The 23,594-nt window shown below is 35.9% G+C and overlaps 1 protein-coding gene across 1 annotated transcript in view; it reads right to left on the bottom strand.

Moving 5' to 3' along the window:
* The window catches only part of DOCK4 (dedicator of cytokinesis 4), a 249,333-nt gene that overhangs the window by 50,784 nt on the left and 174,955 nt on the right, over window positions 1–23,594 (bottom strand). The window contains exons 24-27 of the mRNA XM_062583616.1: window positions 19,914–20,041; window positions 16,375–16,509; window positions 12,989–13,087; window positions 6,011–6,105 (exon numbers count right to left, since the gene is read on the bottom strand). Of these exons, the coding sequence (XP_062439600.1) occupies window positions 6,011–6,105; window positions 12,989–13,087; window positions 16,375–16,509; window positions 19,914–20,041 (457 nt within the window). The remainder of the gene's footprint in view (window positions 1–6,010; window positions 6,106–12,988; window positions 13,088–16,374; window positions 16,510–19,913; window positions 20,042–23,594) is intronic.

The raw sequence follows: 23,594 nt of genomic DNA, 5'->3' as shown, positions 1-23,594 counted from the left end.
TGTACTTAACAGCAATCAACTGTTTAAGGACCTTATGAGAAAAAAGTTACATCTACACATTTCATTTAATTGCCACCTATCTGCCATTAATGTATCTAATGCTTCTTTGAACATGTTTCTCATCCTGGATGCCACTGTAGTGCTAAAATTTGTTTCCTTTTCCATACTTGGTGAATTGAGGAAAAAGTGAAAAATGTATACAATATACTTTATTGAATACAATAGTAATATATATTTTATAGTAAATATAATAACAACATATTTTAAGGGTAATATTTTTCATCTTCACACTGAAGAATTATGCATCTAAGAGATCAAGCAGATTTTTCTTTGAGGACTTTTGACCAATTTCAACTTTTAAATTAAATTTTTTGTCTATGCATCATTTGTACATGATTTACTTTACAGACCATATGTTTCACAAAATTAAAATAGTTGCATGTTTCAGATATCTTCAGATAGAAAAGGTCAGGCTATGGAAACTATACCACTGTAAAATTTCAACCTAAGTCCAAACAATAAATCTCTGAAAAACTGGATAAAAGACAAAATACTGCAGTGTCTCAAAAACTACAACCACATTGACAATTTTACATTACACAGCTCTATTTACATCAGAGACAGTTTCTTTTTTGCTACATTCCTTGCACGGCACGCAAAGTCGGAGAGAGAGATCTGCTTAAATTCTTAATAGAATATAATTAGAGTAGAAATCTTAAATGCAATTTTTAGCAGACTTTTTCAGAATGTTCCAGAGCTCATAGAATACCTGCAAGCAAACTAATTTGATGCTACAAAACAGCTCCGCTTTGATTTATTCAATAAGACAATGATACAATATACATCCACTGATAAAATGTGGGTCTGGAGAGTGCCAGTGTATATGCTGCCATGGAACTAGATGAAAATAACCCCATGGACTGAGTAGAAAAATATGAAACCATTGTTTTTGACCCACAAACTTACTTTCTATCCACAACAGAGACTAAAGTTGGGTAGGACAGAAAACATTGCTATGCTTGCGGGTTCTCTTTCCCCCTTTTCTTACAAATGATACAGATCCTATTAAAAAAAAAATCACACACACTACACACTAGCTAGAGGACAGATGGATCTAGTACAATATCCACATTCCAAGTTGCTTCCCAGCCAGCAATTTCAAAACAACAACAACATTTATTTAAAACCCATGAGACTATCACACTGGAAAAACACTGAGTTGGTGAACAAATTTTTCTTCTTTTTACCACCTGCCACAAGTTTGTTCAGGCCACTGACTATTCTAGAATAGAAAACCGCTGCTTTAAAGCTGCTAAATTGCTCTGGGGGCATGCAGAGAACGCTAACCCAGGGAGTCAGCCAGGACATTTTTAACGCGGTGGCTTTCAATAATCACTGTGATATTTTCATCGTATTTCCAAGTAAATCTTTCTACAAGAAACTGTAAAAAAACAAAGTCATCCCCAAAAGCTCATCAACCAGTTTGCTGCTCGGACAGTGCTCTGGCCAGTCAGCTCTGGCTGACTTTTGAACAGGCAGCTAATTGTCTACGATATATAACATTAGCTTCATATTTGATCCTTTGCTCGTCCAGGGTAAAACCTTCCCAAGCACAGAGGTGTTTAAGGAGAAAAAAGATTTTCACTTTTAATAAATAAACGAGCCTAGATTCATGTATATGTATATATACACCATTATACATATAGGTACATAAACTTAAATATACGGGCATACCTATGTATATATTTGTTTTTTGTGACAGACTGAACTGCACAGAAGCATTTTTACAAGCTCAGTTGTTAGCAGTGTTTTGTATTACATAACAGCAAGAATTTTTGTTCACTGTAGGAGTCTCAGACTCCCACATCATGGGAGCTAACAGAACTCTTCAAAGCAGCCATGATGATGACACCAATACTAATTTAATGTCTTTCCTTACCACGTTCTTTTTGAACTGATTTTTTAAAAAGTAATAATAATAATGACTGGAAGACACTATTATTGTTGTTGTTGTTATTACTGAAATAGATAGCCAAAAGAACTTTCAATTTAAAGTTAGTATGCCCAGTGGTCAGAAGGTACATTTGGAATTTTAGCATAGATGACACTCTATAGTAAATCTTACTTCACAAATCAATTATTTTACTATAAATATGCATATTCATCCACCTATTTTGTAAGCTTACAGAATTCAAATTGAGAGTTGGATGATCTAGCACCTCCACCGTTCAACAAAACGCCCAAGGACACACATTAGTTAATCATAGAGAGACAAAAGGCAAAAAATTAAATGAAAAAATGAAAACTAGCAAGAGCAGTGGCAAATTAACTCGTTGTTGAATAATACATAGGTACAGTACATATAAACATCAAACCTTTGCTCAGCATTCTCACTAGGAATCTCATCTCACCCTCAGCCTTCTCAATTGTTAATGAAACATGACATATCTGGAATTCAGCTGAGTCTATTAAATGCTCTCAGAAATGCCAGTCAATTAAAGCCTTAGACAAGCCATTTTCTTCTAACCTTTGAGTAATTAAGCAAGTGACCATAACACCTTGATAATGTCTCTCATAACAGGAAATAACCATGTAATCTAAAAGCCTCAATCATATAGTCTGACATATTTTATTATAAAATTTTGGATACCTCTCTTGAGCTAGGAAACTGATTTAGGAGTCTTCCTATATTATTTGGTGTTCCTTCGCATTTACAAATAAAAGCTTTGTTGAGATGGTCAGTAAGCTAACTTATTACCTAGTTAATGTGAAAAGTAAGTCTATCCTGTACCTAAAGAAATTAAGATAGTATTTTCCATAACATACACAGAAACCAAATTTGTCACTCAGTTGCAACGTTCCTGATAGAAATGTTAGATGTTAGCCAAAGATAATCATTTTACTTTGCTGAATGCATCCTGATTTGCTCAATACAGATATTACATGGTTAAGCAGTTTAAACAGAGTTGCTTTCCGTCTCATTGCTCAACTTGTACAAGGTAATAAAAATTAAAGATTTTTTCCATGTTCTTCTCCTTCCTTTATAGAATATAATTCAAAAGATCTATTTCTCTGTTTCAGTGCCTTTTCTGCCTTTTAAAATGTTATTTTATTTCTCAAATTTGGAAGTCACTTGGCAATTTTGTAATCTTAGTCATTAATGCTTTTTCATGACATGCAGACATTCAGAACTGTACTTTCCATATGCATGGATGATCATAAGCTATCTTAACTTCTGGATACCTACATGTTTTTGAGCTCACACCATTTTCTGTTTTATTTTATCCCATACAGCATTCAAAGGCCAGACGTTACATAATTACTGAAAATGCTGCAGCAAGAAAGAAAAGAATTCTAAAAGCCAGAGGGCAGTAATATTGTTATATTTATAAATATTATACATTGATAGACTTTTTTAATGCTTTAAGATCTAAAAAGCTTTCAGGCAATTGAAGTCACGCATACATAAATACAAGAAAAAAACATTAAAGATTTTTTCCCCTCTACAGGGAAAGCTTATTACCTGATTAAACCCTTGCTAGGACTTATTTCTTCCCTAGCTTCAGACAAGTTAAATCTCTCTTCCTGTAAATACCAGACAGGTTGATTTTTTTTTTATTAACATTGTGGGGACATGGAAGAGAAAAGACAGTGCTGCTGGTGAAGAGACTGCTCTGACAAGTGAGGCTCCCAAGACACACACACTGCCTTAAGAACAGCTACTGTTTCTCTGGTTGAAGCCTGGACAGCTGAGAAGGGAGCCAGCTAACCCAGGAAACATTACAGTCATTTGATTCCTGAGAAACAGGAATTAGGAGAGAGACAGATTTTTAAGTGACTTACATGATTATGTTCTTAAAAATATGGGCTAGACCTTGAAGTCTTTCCTTTTAGACATGTATTGGACTGTATGTAAGCCTGCAGAGTCTCTGATCTTTGGAAACATCCTGGCTTGCTTACTAAGCGAAGCCAGAGGCGAACGGCTCCCAGGCACTTTTGTCTTTAGTGCAGGCAATGCCTTAATCGGCCACCCAGCCTCTAAGGCCATTCCTTTTCCTCTGCAGAGATTCTGGGTTGGGAAAATTCAAGCAAAGCTATTACTTCAGCACTCTGCTTCTGAATTTCTCAGGGAACTTGAGCAAGGCAGCCACTGAAATGGGAGTGGGGGAGACGAAAGGAGGAAATCTGCGTTTGCAAATGAAGCTCCAGAAAAGTCAGTGCTCTGCTGCTGAGAAAATAGAAAGTGGATTTTCCTTTCTGCTGCCTCAAAAAGATAGAGAAATGAAGCCATCAATAGGTAGTATGGGAATGATGGCTCTTCATGTCACACCACTACTTTTAAGTAGGGAAAACACGTGGCCAACTTCCTGTTTCATAGCAAACCAGAATTTTCTCCATAACCATGTCTAAGTACATACCCCTAGCAAAGTAAATTAATGAACACCGAATTGGTAAAAGCCCGTTTACATCCCATGTTGGCTCACATACAACTGGGTGTTAACTGGCTCAGCTAGCTGATCTGATGGGTGGAAGCTGGCAATGATAGCTGATAGGAATTGGCTGTGAGAAGCCAGTGTCATGTGCCTGACAGAACTGGACATACAGTCTTCCCTTAGACAATCAGAAGCAACATAACCTATGTTGTTAAAGGGAGATGTTTGATGCTAAGTAAGATACCAATGAAGGTAAATACTATTTTTGTAGAGCTTAATAATATCACCTTTAGCATATGTGAATACCACTAGCCTGAGAAACACGTGCCAAGGTCATTCCTAAATCTTAGTTTTGCACATGTAAGCTGTTGCTAAGCCATCTGCCAAGCCAGCTGTTTCTGGACAATGTAATGTTTTCTTAGATGATATATTTAGTCTAAGAGTTCTTATGTTTTTCCTCTTTCCTGCATTTCTCAATTTATTTCTTAAGCATGATTACTGAACGTACGTTTTCTTTCCTCAGCTGTATTTTCTTTAATATCGTACACAGAAAAAAAGATTACATCCATTCTTTGGTTATTTACATTTTTGGTGGAATTCAAACTTGGCAGGATTAGGCATATTAAATGAGGTAATAAAGGCGAGCAAAAATATGTTATTTTGTCATGACAAAGTTTGAACAAATACTATGATGCTTGTATGTTCACACACGGATCCTGTACAGACTAAAACCAATGACGAGTTACTTCCTATCAGGCATTGCAATATGCACCATGAAAGCCTAAGTCAGTCCTGAATTCTGGATTCATAGGTCTGCTCAATACAACGCCCTTCCTCTGCTGATACTAAATGTATGTAATTATGTGTCGACTTTCCAGCTAGCTTATCTGATCGAAAACTGAGCCCACAAAAAAAGATTAGCTAGCGATACAGATGAAATCAAATTTAATAGTTTAGTCCAGCCGTAGTGACTTGCTAGAAAAAGGGGGCCACATTTCTGAAAAAATAAGGAGTGACAAAAAGAACAGCTCAAAGGCTGGTTAAACAAAGCCTACTGATGCCCTGAGAAGTAGAACCCCACATTACTGTTGCTTGTGCTGTACCTCATTTATTGTTGACTTTGTGATATTTCTGACAAGCACTAAATTAACAACCATGGTAGAACACTGTTAATGTTATTACAGCAGGTAATTTCTTCTTGAGAGCAAACAGATCTTTACCGACTCACTATGTCAACAGATTTGGATGAAGTTCTGCTGAGACTTGTCATTTGCTACTTGGAAAACAAAGCTGTTGATGATTAACATCTTTTTGTAAAAGTATTTCTGAATTTCCAGTTATATGTGGTTGCTAAAATTCAGAGTAGAAACATGTACAGATTATATTATTAATTTGTTGTATAAAATAAATCCAGAGATTTTAAATGGAAAACATCATTAAAAATGAAAACTAACAACAATATAAAATATATATCGACTTTTTATCACATTATATCATATAATAGTATCTATTTATACCATGACCTTCACATGCTGGGGGTTATTTATTTATTTTATTTCCAATAGAAAGTGTCTTACTTGTTTGCAACCAAACGCATCACTGTCCAGTCTTTTGGAAACATCTCTGGTCGTATTAGTATCCGAAATACAGTGAAAATCTGAAGTAGGAAATCCTATAGAAGGAAAAGAAGCAATCTTACGCCTTTGTGGGTTGAAAAGAGAAATGAGTTTTAAAAACATATTAAGCATAGACAAAATATGATTAAAGAAATAGCAGAATTGCACGTTTTTTTCTACATAGATAGACCCCTGAATATTTTTCATCAGTTTTCCTTGATTCTCCCAAAAAGCTGCAGTGATTTAATTTTTTCTTTTTGTAAGAAAGAAAATAATTTAATGTACTATTTGATTGACAGCAATGCATAAGAAAAATGTCAAAGATGCATTTGGTTTCCACCCATACACTTCCACAAATGTGATCCTGAGAACAATTTGCAAATCAAAAAGGCACTTTACAAACACTACAGATTTTCAAATATCTCCTTAATCATGCTTGGCTTTCATCACAGTCAAGATTTCTTCTAAAAGCATCATTATTTGGTGGGAAAAAGAGATCATTAAGGACAATTTTATCATTGGGTTTGCAGACCAGTGAAGTCAATAGTTATGTCTGGGCTCCTGAATTCTAATCCCATCTTCCTGGCTGCATGCAGGTCACTTAACCATTCTGCTTCATTTGCTGAATCTATAAAAATAGCGAATGTATGTGAGCTATTTTGAATGTGGAAAGCACTGCTTAAGAGCTTAACATTAGCGTTATCTCCTATGTCATTTAACTCACTAATAAATAACTAAATTAAACAAATTCTCTCTGCACAGATTAAGATACTTTTGATAACTAAATCTACAGCAAGGGTAATATTTCTAACGGCTCATTTTAATTGTATATACAGTTGTCAGTATTTTTTCGTTAAGCAGAACGTAGCCTTTCACATCACGAAAAGCATGATGCAACTGACGTAATTCACTGAACATAATCGATGTTGCACCTGACATTGAAAATTCATATTTGATTCTGCCCATATCACTTGTATAGAGTTAGTCCTGAACACAGTTTAGATGAAGATACAACCAGGGGATACCAAGTAAGTTTGAACACCAAAATATATTCTCGAGTGCATATAGCAAAGTGTAGATGACAGGCATTGCACAACAGATGTCTTTCATTAGAAAATCACTGTAAAGGGGGAAGAATGCAGGCGCTAGGAATGGCATCTGAGATCCCAGCACCCACCCACTAGAGAAGATTACATAAAAGAGAGAACCTGGTTTTTGAGTGAGATGCCAGTAAGTTCTCTGTATCAAAGAGAACAAACAATACTTACTCCAGATAAAATAGTTTCTGAACACAGATGACTAGCTTGCCACATAAATAAGTAGCTCCATGAGCAACAGATTTATTCTAGGCTGGAATTTCCTACAGCTTTGTGTCTTGAAGTTAAAGTTCAACACTTGCATCTGCCTCTTATTTTCCTTAGGGGCTAAATCCCCCTTCTTAGTGCTCGAATCTCTGCAGTTCTGTGCCGTAATCGCAACAATATTGGCATGCCCCAAATTGTGCTGTACGCCCACTCACAGTACCATCCCCAGCTGTCCCACATCCCATTTCTGTCTTGTTTGTGGTCCAGAAACAAAGCATGATGTTGCTGCTGGGGGCTGACTGACTGGCTGCTGATCTGTCAGACCAAATGGTTGCTGTTGGGAAATCAAACAAGTGGTTTAAGGAACAATTTCAAATCCAAGTGATGAGTGGCTTATAAAACCTGATACCTCTGAGGCCTATAGTCCACTGTCAAACCCTTCTGAAATTCATCAGCTTATTCAAAAATTGCTAAGGAAAATTGCCAAGAGACATAAACCTCTTATTCCGAGCAATCTTTAAAACAGCAAGTGTCAACACTTGTATTAGATTTTATATCAGTAATATCAGACTAAATTTTTCTAATTTTAATAGGAAAAATCCAGAAATTTGTTTTGTCAATTCAGTGTGAATGATATTAAATATGAAAAGTGAATGATATTAAATAAGAAAAATTAATTTGAAGAGCCCAAGTCAATGAGTTTGTAATTTGCCATTTTTACAGTAAATGTGTCAAAAACACACAGACAAAACATAGAATAGCTCAGTGCTGAACTATAACTGAAAAAAATAGATAAAGCATAAACACGTTTAGAGAAAACTAATCAGTTATAAGATTTGCAAGATACACAACTATTAAGCTTCTATTAGCAGAATTAATCCATAAGTAACTTATTTTTCATGATACAGTTTTTGTATATCTGATAGTATATTTCCCTATGAATCCATGATAAAAATGAAAATAATAAAATAATAAAATGCCAGCTGACTGATCTGATACTTTGGCATCGATGTGCTAGTATGCTTTCACATGTCAGAACTACTCATCAATATTCAGTGCCAGTATTCAATGTCAAGAGACATAACCTTGTAAGTGTTCTACAGTAATTCCATATTGTATTTTGATCAGTAGTCAGATTTTGAGTAGTACAATGCCTGGGATTTTGCATGATGGAATTGCTCTTTTTGTTTCATGGTTGAAATATTGTATAAACTTCACAAGATATTACTATGAAGAACCAGTCATGGTAAATCAGTTTTGTAAGTGTATTTTGAACTGTTTCCTTTGCAATAAACTATTGTCTTCCACAGTGGTATCTGCTCTGCTGAACACATGATAATGATTCAGTAACGGATTTTAACATTTAAAATGGCTTTGTCGGCAGTATAAATGAACTAACATTTGGTTGGTTGAGTACAGCTATAATTAAAGTCTCATATACCTTCAATCTTAAGAGACAGCAAGGGAATAATTTTATCATGTTATCTACTCCAGACAACTAAATACCATGTCTTAATATTCCTAGCTTGCAAGTATAAATTCTAGTAGTATATTACACATTCAGAACATCACAACATCGCAGTTTAGTTTCCTCTAGCAGGACTATTCTGTTGATGCAAATGTGAAAGTGATTCAACGCGAAGCATGGCCTTCCAAAGGGCTGAAAACTATTTATTCATTTCTTCAACAAGTATCTTTGAATTTCTTCCGCATTATCCCATATGCATTTAAAATTCTCCTTAAAGCAGGTGAGACTCTACTGGATCTCTCAGGGTGCGTCTAAATTAGCATTTGAGTTTGGATCAAGAATTCACTTGCAAGTAAAACTGCCTGATCATCTGTGAGTTGGTTTACTCTGCGGAGTTAAGAGTGTTACCTGTTATCGAGCCTTGGTAAAGCATCCCAGAGTTGTTTAGCACAGTGCCAAGGGGCACACAAAAGAAAATGGTTTGACAGCAAGTCATGTCTGTCAGGATAATCCATCCATCCTGTGGCCGACTCCTTTCCCAGATCTTTTTTCCTTCACTGCTTCCCTAATCTACATACGCAGGCTCCCAAGTACTTGTTTTAGAGTCCGTCTGCTCCAGCACTCATCCTTTCCAAGGTCCCCTGGTGCCTACCACAGCATGTTCATGGATCCCCATGAGGGTAACAGAGGAGGACGCCAGAAGTGCACTCTGCGGCAGAGCCATTTGCCGTGCCTACAGAGCCAAGACATGGCTGGGTAAATCGCGTTTGGTGCTAGGTCTGGCACACCCACCTTATGCTACTCTGCATCCTGATGCTGGGAGAGAGAGATTAGAAAACTGGCAAGGTTCGCACCCATCCTCACAAAACATCTTCTCCTCTGTCAAATCTCTCCTGCATACCTATTCCGCCACATTACCTGTGGTATACTAGGTCTTCCAGCAAGCGCTTTGTGCTTTTTCTTCTTCTTTTTTTTTAAATCAATTAAATAAGAAAACACGGCAACCAAAAATACCTTGCTGCAGTGCAAGCTGCATTACATTAATGTATACTATTTTTTCATTCACTCCCCAGTTTTCTCCTTCTACTTTTAATCTCCAGCGTTATTTTGTCATATATTAGATTTCAGGGGATTTGGGGGCAACAAATATCTGCTTATAAGAGTACTTCAGTCTATAAATTGCTATAAAATATATTTACTAGAAGATAATTTGTGACAAGCAAAAAGGGCATGCCTATAAAATAATATCAAAAATAAACATACAGAAACATTTTATTAACTGACCCATTAAATCCCATGCATCAACAAGTGAGTAAAATGCAGTGTTTGGGGATACCATTCAGCCATGAATCCCTGTCATTTCTTTCTTATTTTATTTGCATGTTTTTAAATATAAAATGCTTCTTCTATCTTCTGCTTTGGTGTGAAAAAAGAAGAATCAGTTGAAGAACTGATTAAAAGAAAAAGAGTCATCATATCGATTACTTAAATTAAATGTATTTACAAAATAGAGGAAATATTTCTATAAACAACTACTTGTTCAAAACATCACTCACAAGCATGTCAGAAAAAATTGTGCAGATATAAATATCATTTTGCAGTTGATGTCATTCTTTAAACTATCCATTGTACGATACTGTGATTAATGAGCTGCAAACAGTCTTTAATAGTTTTGGCATAGATTATTTAAAAAAATAGAACGGCAAATTTATTTTGATAGGATGAATGACAACTTTTTTTTTTTTTTTTTTTTTTTTTTTTTTTTTTACAATTGCTTACATAAGTAAATTCTTGTTTGCTGAAGTGGTTTGGTGGGGGTATTTCTTGTAAAGTGTCACAAATGTTATGCAAACATATATTCACGTAAGCATTTGACATAGTCACCCTAAGAATCAGTCAGGAAGAAAGAAATACCTTGCAATTTCAGTGCCTAATCACATTCAGAACAGGCATTCAATTATAAACAAATGTAGTCAAAGCAAAAGCAATTCAAAAGCCTAGGTTACATTCAGATAAGTCATTTGCAAACCCTGTAATATATTTGTGATCTGCAGCTGGTATTGCTGAGGCTGAATTGATGAGAGCAAGATGGGAATAACAGCTCCTGGACTTAAGACCTGTATTTTGATAGCTGATAGCCCTGGCTACAGCTGCTTTCTGTATATCTCTCTATAATAGCAGGGTACGTGTGTTGTGAGGAATATAAATTTGTCTCAAATCAAACACCATTCAAGTAATAATTCTAGAGATTCTCATGTTCTAGAAGCAAAAGTTAGTTAAAACCCAACAAAGTATTTCAAAAATAGCAAATATAAAAATCTAAACCTATGAATTTACATCTGCTCAGAATTTAAACAAGGAGGAAAGCATTTTAATTAAAATTGCCCAGTTCCATAGCATATATTAAAAATCTCCTAAGTATAGGAACTATGCTAGGTAAAAATAGATGTTTCAGTATTAAATTAAAAAAAGGAAAAAAAAATCTATAAAATTCCAAGATAGCATTCTGATTCATGACAGATAACTTCTCAGAAATATCTTTTCTTTCAAACTCTACATGATCATCTCACTGCAAAGAAAAGACCCTCATGAATGGTACTCTCTCTTCAGAACAGTTTTAAATCTGAAATTGCTAGACTCCCTATTTCAGTACATACCATTATGGTATAGAAGTTTACCAAATAGTAATTTAAGACATTAAAAACATCACACTAGGATATCATGAGCGTCCTACTTAGGTTTACTGGCTGAACAGTGGGTATAAGTGATCATTGAGCATTCCTTGTCAAATTTGGTCCTATCCAGATTTCTCATGGTCTACATAGAGTGTAAGTCTTAATGCAAGAAATCTTAAAACAAACAAACCTCCTCCCTTTTTTAATCCATCCCTGATGTGAAAAGTAATGAAAAAAGGCTGCAACTCTGTGCACCTGACAACTCTGTTAAGGAAATTGTTAGAAGTTGCCCTGATAGAGTTCTGTAGCTATTCTCTTCCATGACTGGAGTGGGCCTGTACTGACTGTACAAGGATGACAGGTCATCCTGCCAGTGGTCCTGCCACACAATCCACGTGATAGAAGATGGACTACTGCCATAAATCCTGAACTAATATTTGCGAAGACACTTTCACAGAGCTTAAGATATCAGCAATAATGATTTTCGTTCTCCAATTTCCAATTCAATTAGGCACGCAGACACTAGTATTACAAGGCAGATTAAAACATAGTGACCAGAATGGACATGACCACTTTTTCTATAACTCTACTGCAGAGAGACCCACAATTTAAAGATCACACATAGTCTTAGTGGGAAAGTCTCACCACTGTATAGCTTTCAATAATTTGCAGATTTATAGGGAAAAGTCTACACTTTCCAGTTATACAACTAAAACAGTCCTGTTCTCCAAGGGTGGTTTACCTGGGTTTCAGACAAACTATAATAAGTACTGAGGGACAGCCACACTAGATCTGGGTAAAGTTAGTTTGGGCCTGATGGACTATTATATCAAACATAGCATAGTAACATAAGAGTACTGCTTCTAGAGCCAGCCTGGGTCAAGGTTAGTAGTGCATGAAAGTTAGTAAATGTTCCTATAAACTGGAGTGCTGGGAAATACAATATAAAGACAGAATAGTATCAATTGCAGCTCGAATCCTGATGGATTTCATTTAATTGTGCGTGGCAACACATCCCATTGTGCCTACGTCATCACGGTTTTCTCCATTATTTAGGCTGTCCCCCGTTCAAAAAATGGAGAGATTTTACTGAATACTTATTTCAAGCCAAGTATTTGCCATTGCCATTTATCATACTAAAAATAATTTTAAAAAATTGGCTGATGGGAAGAATCGAGAAAAACTGCTTTACCTTAGATCAATACTTTCAAACAGATTTTGAGGCGAAGCTTATGGCTTTAAAGCAATTATACCGCCCTTCTTTCCCTATTCTGTTCGTTTTCATTGTGGCAGCAATAGAATTGTAGCCCCACCATAACAGTGTCTTCAAGTAAACATGAAAGCCTGTGTAAAAATGAGTTAATCTGAAAAACAGATTGCATTTAAATACTGATGTACTGATGTGTTTCATTAAAACAAGGGAATACCTGAAAGAAACAGAGAAAAGAAATAAGGTGACCTGAACATATTTAAAGATATTTCTGTTGCTTACCCTCAGATCTTCCTTCGTGCTGAAGCTATCAAGAAGCTGTTGGTAATGTCTATCAGTCATTTGCCGTAACAGTGACAACAAACACGAGACAAACTCCCCCTGGTTCAGATAGGCCAAAAATAGAAACATTACACATTAAGCTCAAATACATAAGACAAATTCATAAGCACTTAATTATTATTAACAAATGCAAAGGAAATGAATGTTACAATCAGGAAACACTATTTGTTAGACTCCATATTTAGTGAAAATAAATTAATTTGGTATGAATTTGTTTCTCATTTAAAGAAATATTTTCCTCCCAAACTCATTTTTTTTGCTCAGCAAAATTTACTTGAAATAGTTCCAGTAGTAACAATTTGGCTTGTGATTCGTTTCCCTTATATTTGTTTTTAAGCAGACTGGTTAATAGACTGCAAAAATTACAATCCCTTAGTCAACTCAGTTTTGAAACAAAATATAAACAAAATTATTTCGCAACAACTTGGAAGAATTCTATTGGTTTCCAGTAGGGAAGAAGTTAATACAGTGAGCTGGGATTTTTTCAAAACATGTTTTCATCAGACAGAAAAACTATTTGTCAAAAAAGAGAACTTATTTATAGGACCAACTAGAGCAACTTTGAAAAAGTTTTGATTAAAACAGTTTTCTTGGGTCTACAGTGGAATTTCTCATTAATATATACATCTAGAGAGAAAGAAGTTGAACTTAATCATAGAGCAAGGACACTGTCCTTCCCACAGTGCTGACTCCTGGATTCGCACTCTACCACGTCCCAGGTGCAGGGGGCCTGCCAGAGTTCCCTGAGCGATTTACTGGACCTCTCCCTGCCTATATAGACGTAGATTCAGTCCAGGCTTTCTTTCAAACAGCACAAGATTCAGGAACAAAAAAGAGTAGGGTTCTATACTGGGTACAATAGAAGAGTTAAAAAAAAAAAAAAAAAAAAAAAACACACATTTTATTATGGAAAACTATTACTGTTGACAGGTCAGCTTTCAAATAGTACAAACTTCAGATGAATTGTTAACTGACTCCCAAATCTGGGCTTTGAATTCAAATTTAGGTAACAATACAGATAGCTGATTTTAAAAGTAATAATGAATTTTCAGATGCATTATTGAATTCAACATGAAAAAGTAATTTCTAAGACTTCCACCAATGCCAGCCACAGACTGAAAATGCATGAAAGTAAACTCTACAAAGATCATCACCTTGATAAAATCTGTGAGGATCAGATTCTAATGCTGCAAGTGAAGCCAAGCAGTACACTCAATTCACTTAGGCATACTCCTGAAGTAATTTTCTCTCTCTCATTTAAGGATCATAATAACCACTAAAATATAAGGAGCTGACAACTTAATTGCAATTCACTGAAGTTCAGAGGGATTGAACTTCCAAGATCTAAAATCAACAAAGCTTTTCTCTAATTGGCTTGTTTCCTGGTAACACCTTGTATACAAATGCATTTTCCTAAGTAAAATCTAAAAATCTAAATCACTGACATCCTAAAAGAATTAAAAATAGAAGTTTCATTTTCACTGCTGTATTAAGTCCAATTCTTGCTAGTGCAACATCTGTAATGCTGACACCCTGGAAGCCTCACGGTTTGCTGGGCACTCACTTTAAAATATCACACTCCTCTCTAAGAAGAATCTTCAGGGCAAGCAGAAATGGTACCAAGATGCTCAAACTACCTGGCATGAAAGAAACAGCGCAGTCATGGCAGCATGATGCCATGATGCTAACTGATATGCTGCTGTTTTATAAATTGTGTGTGTGTGGGGGGGGGGAATGACATATGCACCTAGAAAATCACACTGAGATGAGTTTGGTACTACTTATAGAAGTAAGTCAATATCTGATGAAAGCAAGTATGACAATTTTATCCAGTGTGCTGCCATGAGCGTATACACATCTCAAAGAATATTTTATGATACATGGTGCTTGAATTAATGGTAACATACTGGAACAAATTCTACTGCTGTACTCACATTGGGTACTTTATTATACTTGCTCTACAAATAGTTCCAAGAATCTGGCTCAGTGTGTTGCCATAAGCCAATACTGCATGATGCTCCTACATAAATGTATATAATTGCCTTATGCTGTGCTATGAGTCACTTCCACATTAAGCATTCTGTGAGAAGCCTGTGGTGATGATGACATGGCTTTTCTGATGCATAAAAAGAAAGTCTGCAATTTGAAAACACTTTCAGAGTCTAATTTTTTGACACGGTGAAAGAATTAGACTGTCATCGTGTTTTATGAAAACTTAATCTGCAAGCAAGTGCCTATATCAAAAGAAACTAACAAGCTCAGAGCTTTGCTACAATAACAGTTTAATTATTCAATCCTTACTTCAGCTGAGATTTTTTTGGATTGTATACAGAGTACATTTGTAATTTTGTAATTTCAAAAAAAGAAAAAAAAATCAAATTCTTAGATGTAGAGTTTTACTGAATCACAGTGATTAAGGCATGGTGTTAACCTATTACAAAGGTTGGTCAGCTCCATAAACACCTCAAATATGTTTGCTCATTGTGGGATAAAACAAAAAAGAAATCCGCAGGTATTAAATGCTTTTTGAAATGTTTGATCTCAGAGGAAGTTCTGTTTTGAAAAGCTACCATCTATTCATTAGCAAAAAAGGTTACCGTGTAAAATCAGGTGATTAATCAAAAAACATATAATGAGATGACAAATCAGAAGTACATTCTCTTCACAAAATGTTACTTCCTTGCCTCAAACTGGAGTCATATCTCTTGCTATATTACAGCTGATTTGCCCCTCAAAGGCTAACTGGGAGCCTTGCTGAAAACAGTTTCAGTGTTGATCATAGGCTTTCCTACAAATGACTGCATTTCAACCTTCTAATTTGCACGAGTTGTTTTGTTGTGGTGACTAAAACATCATTTGTTTGATGTTTTACAAGAATGTCATTCTATCAATAAATTTGGATTTGGAGAGGTTAGCATCCTATATTCTACAGGAATTCTTAGAGCTGTTTTATTGGGTAAATATGTACATTTTGGGAAGTAAAATGTTATTGGTTGATATCTTCCATTTTCAGGAATTCAAATTTAAGGAGAGTTTCAGAAAACTATTAAATTGTTAACAGAGGAGACTCAACGAAATTGCTACTAACCTGAAACAGTGTCAAAAAGAATTTTACTTCTTTTTTATAGTCAGAATTTATAAACAGATGTAACAAAAAATATTAATATTTCCACTGAAAATAAGTAAAATGAAAGATAGTTCTTTATTTTCAATTCTCTGTTTTACTGGCAACAAAAATTTAACATTGTGAATTACAGTACAAAGACAGTATCGGCATAAAGCTATGGCTCCTGCCAGCCACAACCGAACTACCATAAGAAACTTACAGTCACATCTTGAAACTGGAGGCGCATAGCAGATCCTGTTGGCTGAGGTCGGCTGGTGATCTCTAGTATGGTCCTCAACAGAATATCTAGCAGACTGTTTACAATCACATCTATTTCTTCAAGGACAGATTTTTCCTTAAATAAAAAAAAATGAAACCTTTGAGATTTTGAAATAGAAAGATGACCACAAACAGAATTTCCTTTGATATTCATAATAAAACTAACTATTATTTGTTTCTAATGAATATTTCAGTTGAGAAACAAGGATCGTTCTCTCATTAAAATAAATAAAATTAAAATTGTATCTTATCTTAAACTTTTTGGTTAATAATACTGTACTGAAATATGGAAGACAGTTATGGGGATGAGTTTGAATATATAACCATTCCTCAAATTAACATAATTCTGTTTTTTAAACTACTGTTCAGAAAAAGATAGTAAATACTATACTAGGGTTGTTCAGTCAAGGTTTTTATAGGTAATACCCCTAGTTGCACCTTATTTTTCATCGGAGCAGCACAAACTAGTAGTTTATATAAGCCAACAACTACTTGTACACAACATTAATACAAAGGAACCAAAGTGTCCACCAACAAAAAAGACAACCAATACCTTAATTACATGCAAGAAAACACTTGATAAAGTCAAGCTGTAAAATTACTTTTTCTTTTTAAATCAAACAAAATACTTTTCTCCCCCTTCAACACTGCGTTCTGTTTCCATGACAGCAGACACCATCATCTCAATCTGAGCAACTTTAGCCATAACTTACGATGACATTTCTTTACAGAAAGAAACACTTCACCCCATAATCAAACACATACTGTCAAGCAAAAACTCAGCTGACAGACAGAATCATTTGACTCTGCTGACATCCAGGTGTAGGAGTGAGATTTCTTTTTGCTTCCTACAACACCCAAAGCATATGATGTGTAACAAAACTCAGAATTCCTCTTTAAACTCAAGATGAGTCTGGTGTCATGGCTATGGTACCTGTTACTTCATCAAGTATCAAACAACTGTAAAACATCACTACTTGCAAAGGAGGACAGTATTCAGCATGTTTAGCAACTGTCAACATGGGAGGACTCTTGTTCCACTGTGAGAATGGCCAACAAAAAGAAAGAGCCCATAGTCTTCAAAGTTGTCTTTGAAGAAACAAAAATTTATTTGTTCCATCTAGCTATCCTGATCATATACAGGAAGATAGGAAGTTCTGAGCTGATCCACAAAATACCATGAATTACATAGGCGAAAATCATCAGGTTGTTGATAATCTCAGCTACTCTCCTGAAGAACAGTATCTGCATATCCTGGACATGAGAGAGTTTTATATAGGCATCAAGAGTTTTATATAGGCATCAACCTGATGTTGTGTACATCTCTGGCATTCATGTGCAGAAGAACTCAGTTACACCAACGGAAGATCTGAAATTGAGATCTGACATACCAACTTCTCCCAATCCAAAACCACAGCTACGCTTTATCATTTGTCACTTTATCATGTGATGAAGTAATATATTAATTCAAGAGCAGTCACAATAACAATGTCCCTACTGTGCCAAAGTTGTAGGTCTTATCTATATCAAATCACTGACTGATTTTAACTGCTAACAGCAGAATGAAACCAAGAAACAGAACAGTTCTCACCAATGCATTATGATATAGAATCAGAGAATCATAGAATCAGTAAGCTTGGAAGGGACCTCTGGAGATCATCTAGTCCAACCCCCCTGCTCAGCAGGGTCACCTAGACCATGTCAGACAGGGTTGCATCCAGGCGGGCCTTGAAGATCCACAGAGAAGGAGACTCCACAACCTCTTGGGGCAACCTGTGCCAGGGCTCCGCCACTCTCACAGGGAAGCAATTCCCCCTCACAGTCAGGCAGAACTTCCTGTGCTTCAATTTCTGCGCACTGCCTCTTGTCCTGTTGCACAGGACAACTGAAAAGAGTTTGTCCCCGTCCCCTTGATGCCTTCCCTTCATGTACTTGTACACATTGATAAGATTCCCCCCCTCAGGCTTCTCTTCCCCAGGCTAAACAGGCCCAGCTCTCACAGCTGTTCCTCACAGGGCAGATGCTCTTATCATCCTCATAGCCCTACGCTGGACTCTCCAGTAGCTCCATGTCTCTCTTGGACTGGGGAACCCAGAACTGGACACAGGACTTGAGATGAGGCCCCTCCCCAGGGCTGAGTAGAGGGGCAGGATCACCTCCCTCAACCTCCTGATGACACTCTTCCCAATGCACCCCAGGATGCCATTGGCCTTCTTGGCTACAAGGGCATATTGCTGGCTCATGGTCAATTTGTCATCCACCAGCACTCCCAGGTCCTTCTCTGCAGAGCTGCTCTCCAGAAGGTCAAAAGTATATATGGTACACTTGTCTTGATTTGCTAGGTACTGCATCAAGTACATGCAAAGTTATTTTCACTGCTTTGTATCCTTTTGTCTGTTTGAACTATGTCATCTTCGTATCTGTAATACACCTACCTAGGCTAGCCTTCATACGTAGCTTTCACAGATGAATTTGCAAATACAAGCATCAGATGTAGGCCACAAGGATTATCAACTAACACCCAAATACGACCCTTTCTTGCAGTGCTCAGATTACACTACATCATCTTGGTGTATCCTACAAATAAATGGCCCACAATATAAAATATGTCTACAGGAAGGTAGGTATTTCTTTCGAATGCTTTTTGACGTAACACACACAGCCCGACAACCCAGTCCTTCCAGACAACTGCCCAAATAGCTGTGAACAAGACTGTCAGGAAATAATTCAGTGCTAGGTAGAACCTGAACCCAAGCTAGATGATCACTCTTTCTAAATTTCTGCAAATTCCTCTTTGTTGTCTTTTCACAACTTTACAACATCAGGGCTCTTCAAAATCCCTTTATTTTCTAAGTGTGCAAACTAACTTCCTCATCCTTCACTCAGACAGTAAGCTTCTTCCACGTTTCCTTTATTTATCTGCATCATCCAGCTCAGGCCTTTCATCTGTTACACAGGAAGATCATATTCAAAATGTCAACTTTCAGCAAGTCAGCTAAAAGTCAGTAGCTAAACCAAGCTACTAAAACTGGAGAAGAACTGAAGGGTTATCTAGCTATCCTGTGGAAAAAAACTGCTCATCAACAACGTCCTTGCAGCCCTGCTAGATTATAATGCAGGGGATAGTCTCTTTCAAAGCACTCACATCTCTAAAATCTAATGCCTAATGCCTGTTGAATATTACATTATAATATATTAAACCTGTCAATTCTCCTAGGTTTCTGCCTGAGAAAAGAGACTAGGAACTTCCACATAACACAGAGAGAGTCAAAGCTTGGCAGAACACACTGTGTTACAATTAAAATATTCTTGCATGGAAGAAGAAATGCTGATGAGAAATCAGATCAATGTGTTCATGGAGAATTACTGCACAGAAAACTCTTAAAAATACTTCTCTTGGTTAAAGTCCAGTTTATGTCATTACTGGAAACCATATAAAGAAGTTCAACACCTTACTGACAAGACATTGTGTTTACTTACTGAGCTGTTCTTCTTGATGAGGCAAAATATGTTGCTAAGGATACGTGCACACATTATGAGGTCCTTCTGCTCTTGTAAATGCATGTGGAGATGATGTAAAACTACTGGAAGAAGAATATATCGCGAATCTGGAACAAATGAAAAATTATATGAGTAGGAGCTTCTCCTTAGGAATCATTTCATCTTAATGCAGACATACAAATGTGTCTTCTGTCCAAACCTGTATTTCTGATAACCAAACATTTTTACTTGCTTTGAAGAGAAGCTTTTACTTCATAATCATAATGTTCTTTAAAAAAAAAAATGGAAAATGGTATTTGGAAAAGCAGCATTATATACACAAACACCACTGTGTGGAATTTTTATATATGATTAAAACCACATATTTATTGAACTACTAGCACAATAATACTTGTAGTTAAAATAACATAGAATTATTCTCTAGTGTTCCCTGCCATGTGACAGGATCCCTTTGCAAACCAAGTTCACAATGGACATCATTTGAAGTTATATTATGTTGCACATGAGTTCTAATCTACAGACCAGTAGTACTTGCAGGTTTCTTTTGGGATTATTCTCTTCCAGATTTCTCTCTCCTACCAAGTATGAACAATTTAGACTACTGCTGTCCACATAACTAATTTACGTTTTCTTAAAAATTTTTTTTTCTAAGCACAAATCTTTAAAATCTTATTTTCAGTCCTCAATTCTCTCAAAGTTATATGATGAAAGAATTTCACTAATATGCTACATTTTCTTACTTCTTTTTGTAATTAATGAAGATATTAAGAGTCCTAATGCTTACACTTGTAATGCCACATAAGCATCGATTTAAAACTTAATAAATGCAATGTGTGGTGGGTTTTTTTTCATTTTATTGTTGGTTTTAGATCTTTCCCATAATTGAGAAACAATGTTCTAATTTTTAATAGGGAAAGTGATTCAAGTAGATCTAACATTATAGATTATTATATGCTACATTATCTAGATATATTTCATCTATTACAGTTCCTTTGTTCATTAATATCCTAATTTTCTAAAAATTATTTTGTCTATAGCATGAGAATTACCCCTTTAAAATAATTTTGCCAGCCATGCACTGTTTCTGACTTAGTCTTTGCATAAAAAATTTTTAGTTTTTCTCTTAAATATTTTATCTATTTTTTCCAAGAAGAAAAAAATAATATATCGTGAGATTTCATTTCTTGAACATTTCTTTCACTTGTTGAAACACAGCACCAGTCTTGCTTTTTTCCTCCGTTCCCTGTTGCCATCATCTAATTATTCATATAACAAGACCAATCATAAGGACTAGTTGGTCTATACATATGGTTTAAATATGTACACACATATTTTTCATACACACAAAAAAAAAAAAAAAAAAAAAAAAAAAAAAAAAAAACTTGTTTGCTCTTTTTAAATGGTTATTTCATGCTTATTATTTAGTCAGTTGTTTCTCTATTTTCCTACTGAAGAAAAATGTAAACAAAGACTGGATGGCAATAGCCAAAAAAGACCTCCAGTGAATCTAAAACTAGAGGTTTTTAAACTCAAAATTGGGAAACAAATAATCTCTATACAGTTGCTGCTTACTTTTACAAGTGCCTCAGTAGGTTTTCACCCAGTCTGGCCTGAAAGTTCTTACGTGACTGTAGCACTGCAGATGAAGAGCAGCATCGCTATGAAATCAACAAAGCAATTTTTGTTTATTGATTACTAATGCATGGAAAATAATTAATGTCTGCAGCTGAGGCCAAAAAAGCCAGGACTCCTCATTCCTAGAATAAAAATGACCTAACCTCTAGGCTACAGAAGCAGGCAACTTCTTTGCTGCCTTGCTTCACACCTTCTGCATAGTGAATTCTTGTCCAGCTCATAAACCCACTTCTAGAGAAGAGATGAAGGGTTCACTGTGGAAATCAGCCTGAAGTTTTGTGGTTTCAGTAGTCTCTCTGGAGGCAGCAGATATGAATTTGAATACAGGCTGAGAGCATATTCCTCAGCAAATGCTCTAATCACTAGTTCACTACACAATAGTCATAGAATAGTTACAGTAGCTCTTTCACATACTACTACACCTCAAATTCCTTACATCAGAAGAAAAAACAGTAGTAGCCCTGTGCTATGGTGTTTCCTCCTGGTTAACTCTTCATCCTGATAAGCACATGCTGGACATGCTCATCTCCTGAGGTACCCAGCACTGAGCACCACACAGAACGCTTACATGCAAGCACAGCATGATGAACACCATCTTGAAGACCAGAAAAGCATGTGTGGCAGCACCTGGCCTCTAAACTCTTTTATATGATCTGGCTTGAGCTCTCTATGACATAACTGAGCAAGCTCATTCAACTGCTTCAAATACCCCATTTTTGCAAAAATGCATAAAACAATCATGAACTTTGTTGTACTAAGACCAAGCAGATTAGCAAAAAGCACATTACAGTGACTTGCAACTACGCCTGGGAAGGAACAGTGCCATTTACTGAATTAACCACCATATATAACACAGCACCAGACATAATCCTCGTAAGCCCCTTATCTATATACCTGTCTTGGCCTGTTTAGGCAGAGAGATCTGAAGAGGATGGCAGACATCACTACTGAGCTAAACAAAGGACTACATGAAAAAAAACAGAGAAAACAGTGTTTCTCACTTCCCTCAGGTTCCTTTTTTTTCTTAAGAAAGTCAGATGCAATGTCAGGCACTGTATACAGTAAAATTAATGAAGCTAAGGAATGGTGCAATAATCATAATCCTTAGCCATCAGTCACTGTCCTAATTTTTTTCTGTGCAAGAAGCCAAATTAGCTGACTGTTTAAAATGCTAATGCTCACCTTTCCAAATATGATACAGAAGGAGAAAAAAACTTCATGACATTCATTTTTTCAAGCACATGTCTGGCATAATTAAAAAGATAGACCAGTCAGGGCAATTCTTGTAATTTCCCTATGCAAGCTACATTAACGTTAAACATTTAACCTATAGTAGAACTTTTTCTCTTGCTTTCTAGTCAATAGAGAAATAATTGTACATATAAAGCTTCCCATATTTTAGTGTATTTTAAAGATTTATTTCAGAAAGATGACAATTGTTTCAATGAGACCATAGTGAGCAAGTGGTCAAAACATGCATGGAAAAGGAATTTGGTTAGCTAGAAATCTCAAGCAAAGAAAAAACAATGTTCTCCTTGAATAACAAGAAACAAGAAAGTTGCTCTTATATTTGAGAGTCTTACTTGGACCGATGCAGTTTATGCTTGCTTGTTTGGAAGAACACCTGACTCCAGGGAGGTAGGAGAATAAAACAATTAAGCCAATTGGCTGAAGCCAAACGAACAGTTATTACAGCAATTTCAAAATCAAATGTGCCTGTTCAATGCCTGTATGAACACTTCAGTGTTTTCAAAGTAGTCATTTTCTCATCTTTTAATGAAGCAGTATTTTCACTTCAAGAAAATAAATAAAAAAATAAATTGTCCATAGTGCTGAAGAAAAACACAGGTATGGTTGAGAAACTCCCCTCCACTACCCCCTCCCCCCCCCCAAAAAAAAGACACAGATGTGAAGCACTATTTGCAAAGCTTTTGCAAAACTTTTTCAAAGTATTTTCTGTTCTCCATTTTAGAAGTACTAAATTACACTAAAATTTTATTTATTTTATATATAAAAATAAAAATT

This window comes from Rhea pennata, chromosome 1 (genome assembly GCF_028389875.1).
Source record: "Rhea pennata isolate bPtePen1 chromosome 1, bPtePen1.pri, whole genome shotgun sequence".
Taxonomy (NCBI): Eukaryota; Metazoa; Chordata; class Aves; order Rheiformes; family Rheidae; genus Rhea; species Rhea pennata.
The sequence above is the reverse complement of the archived record's forward strand: the minus strand, read 5'-3'. Positions and strand labels throughout refer to the sequence as shown.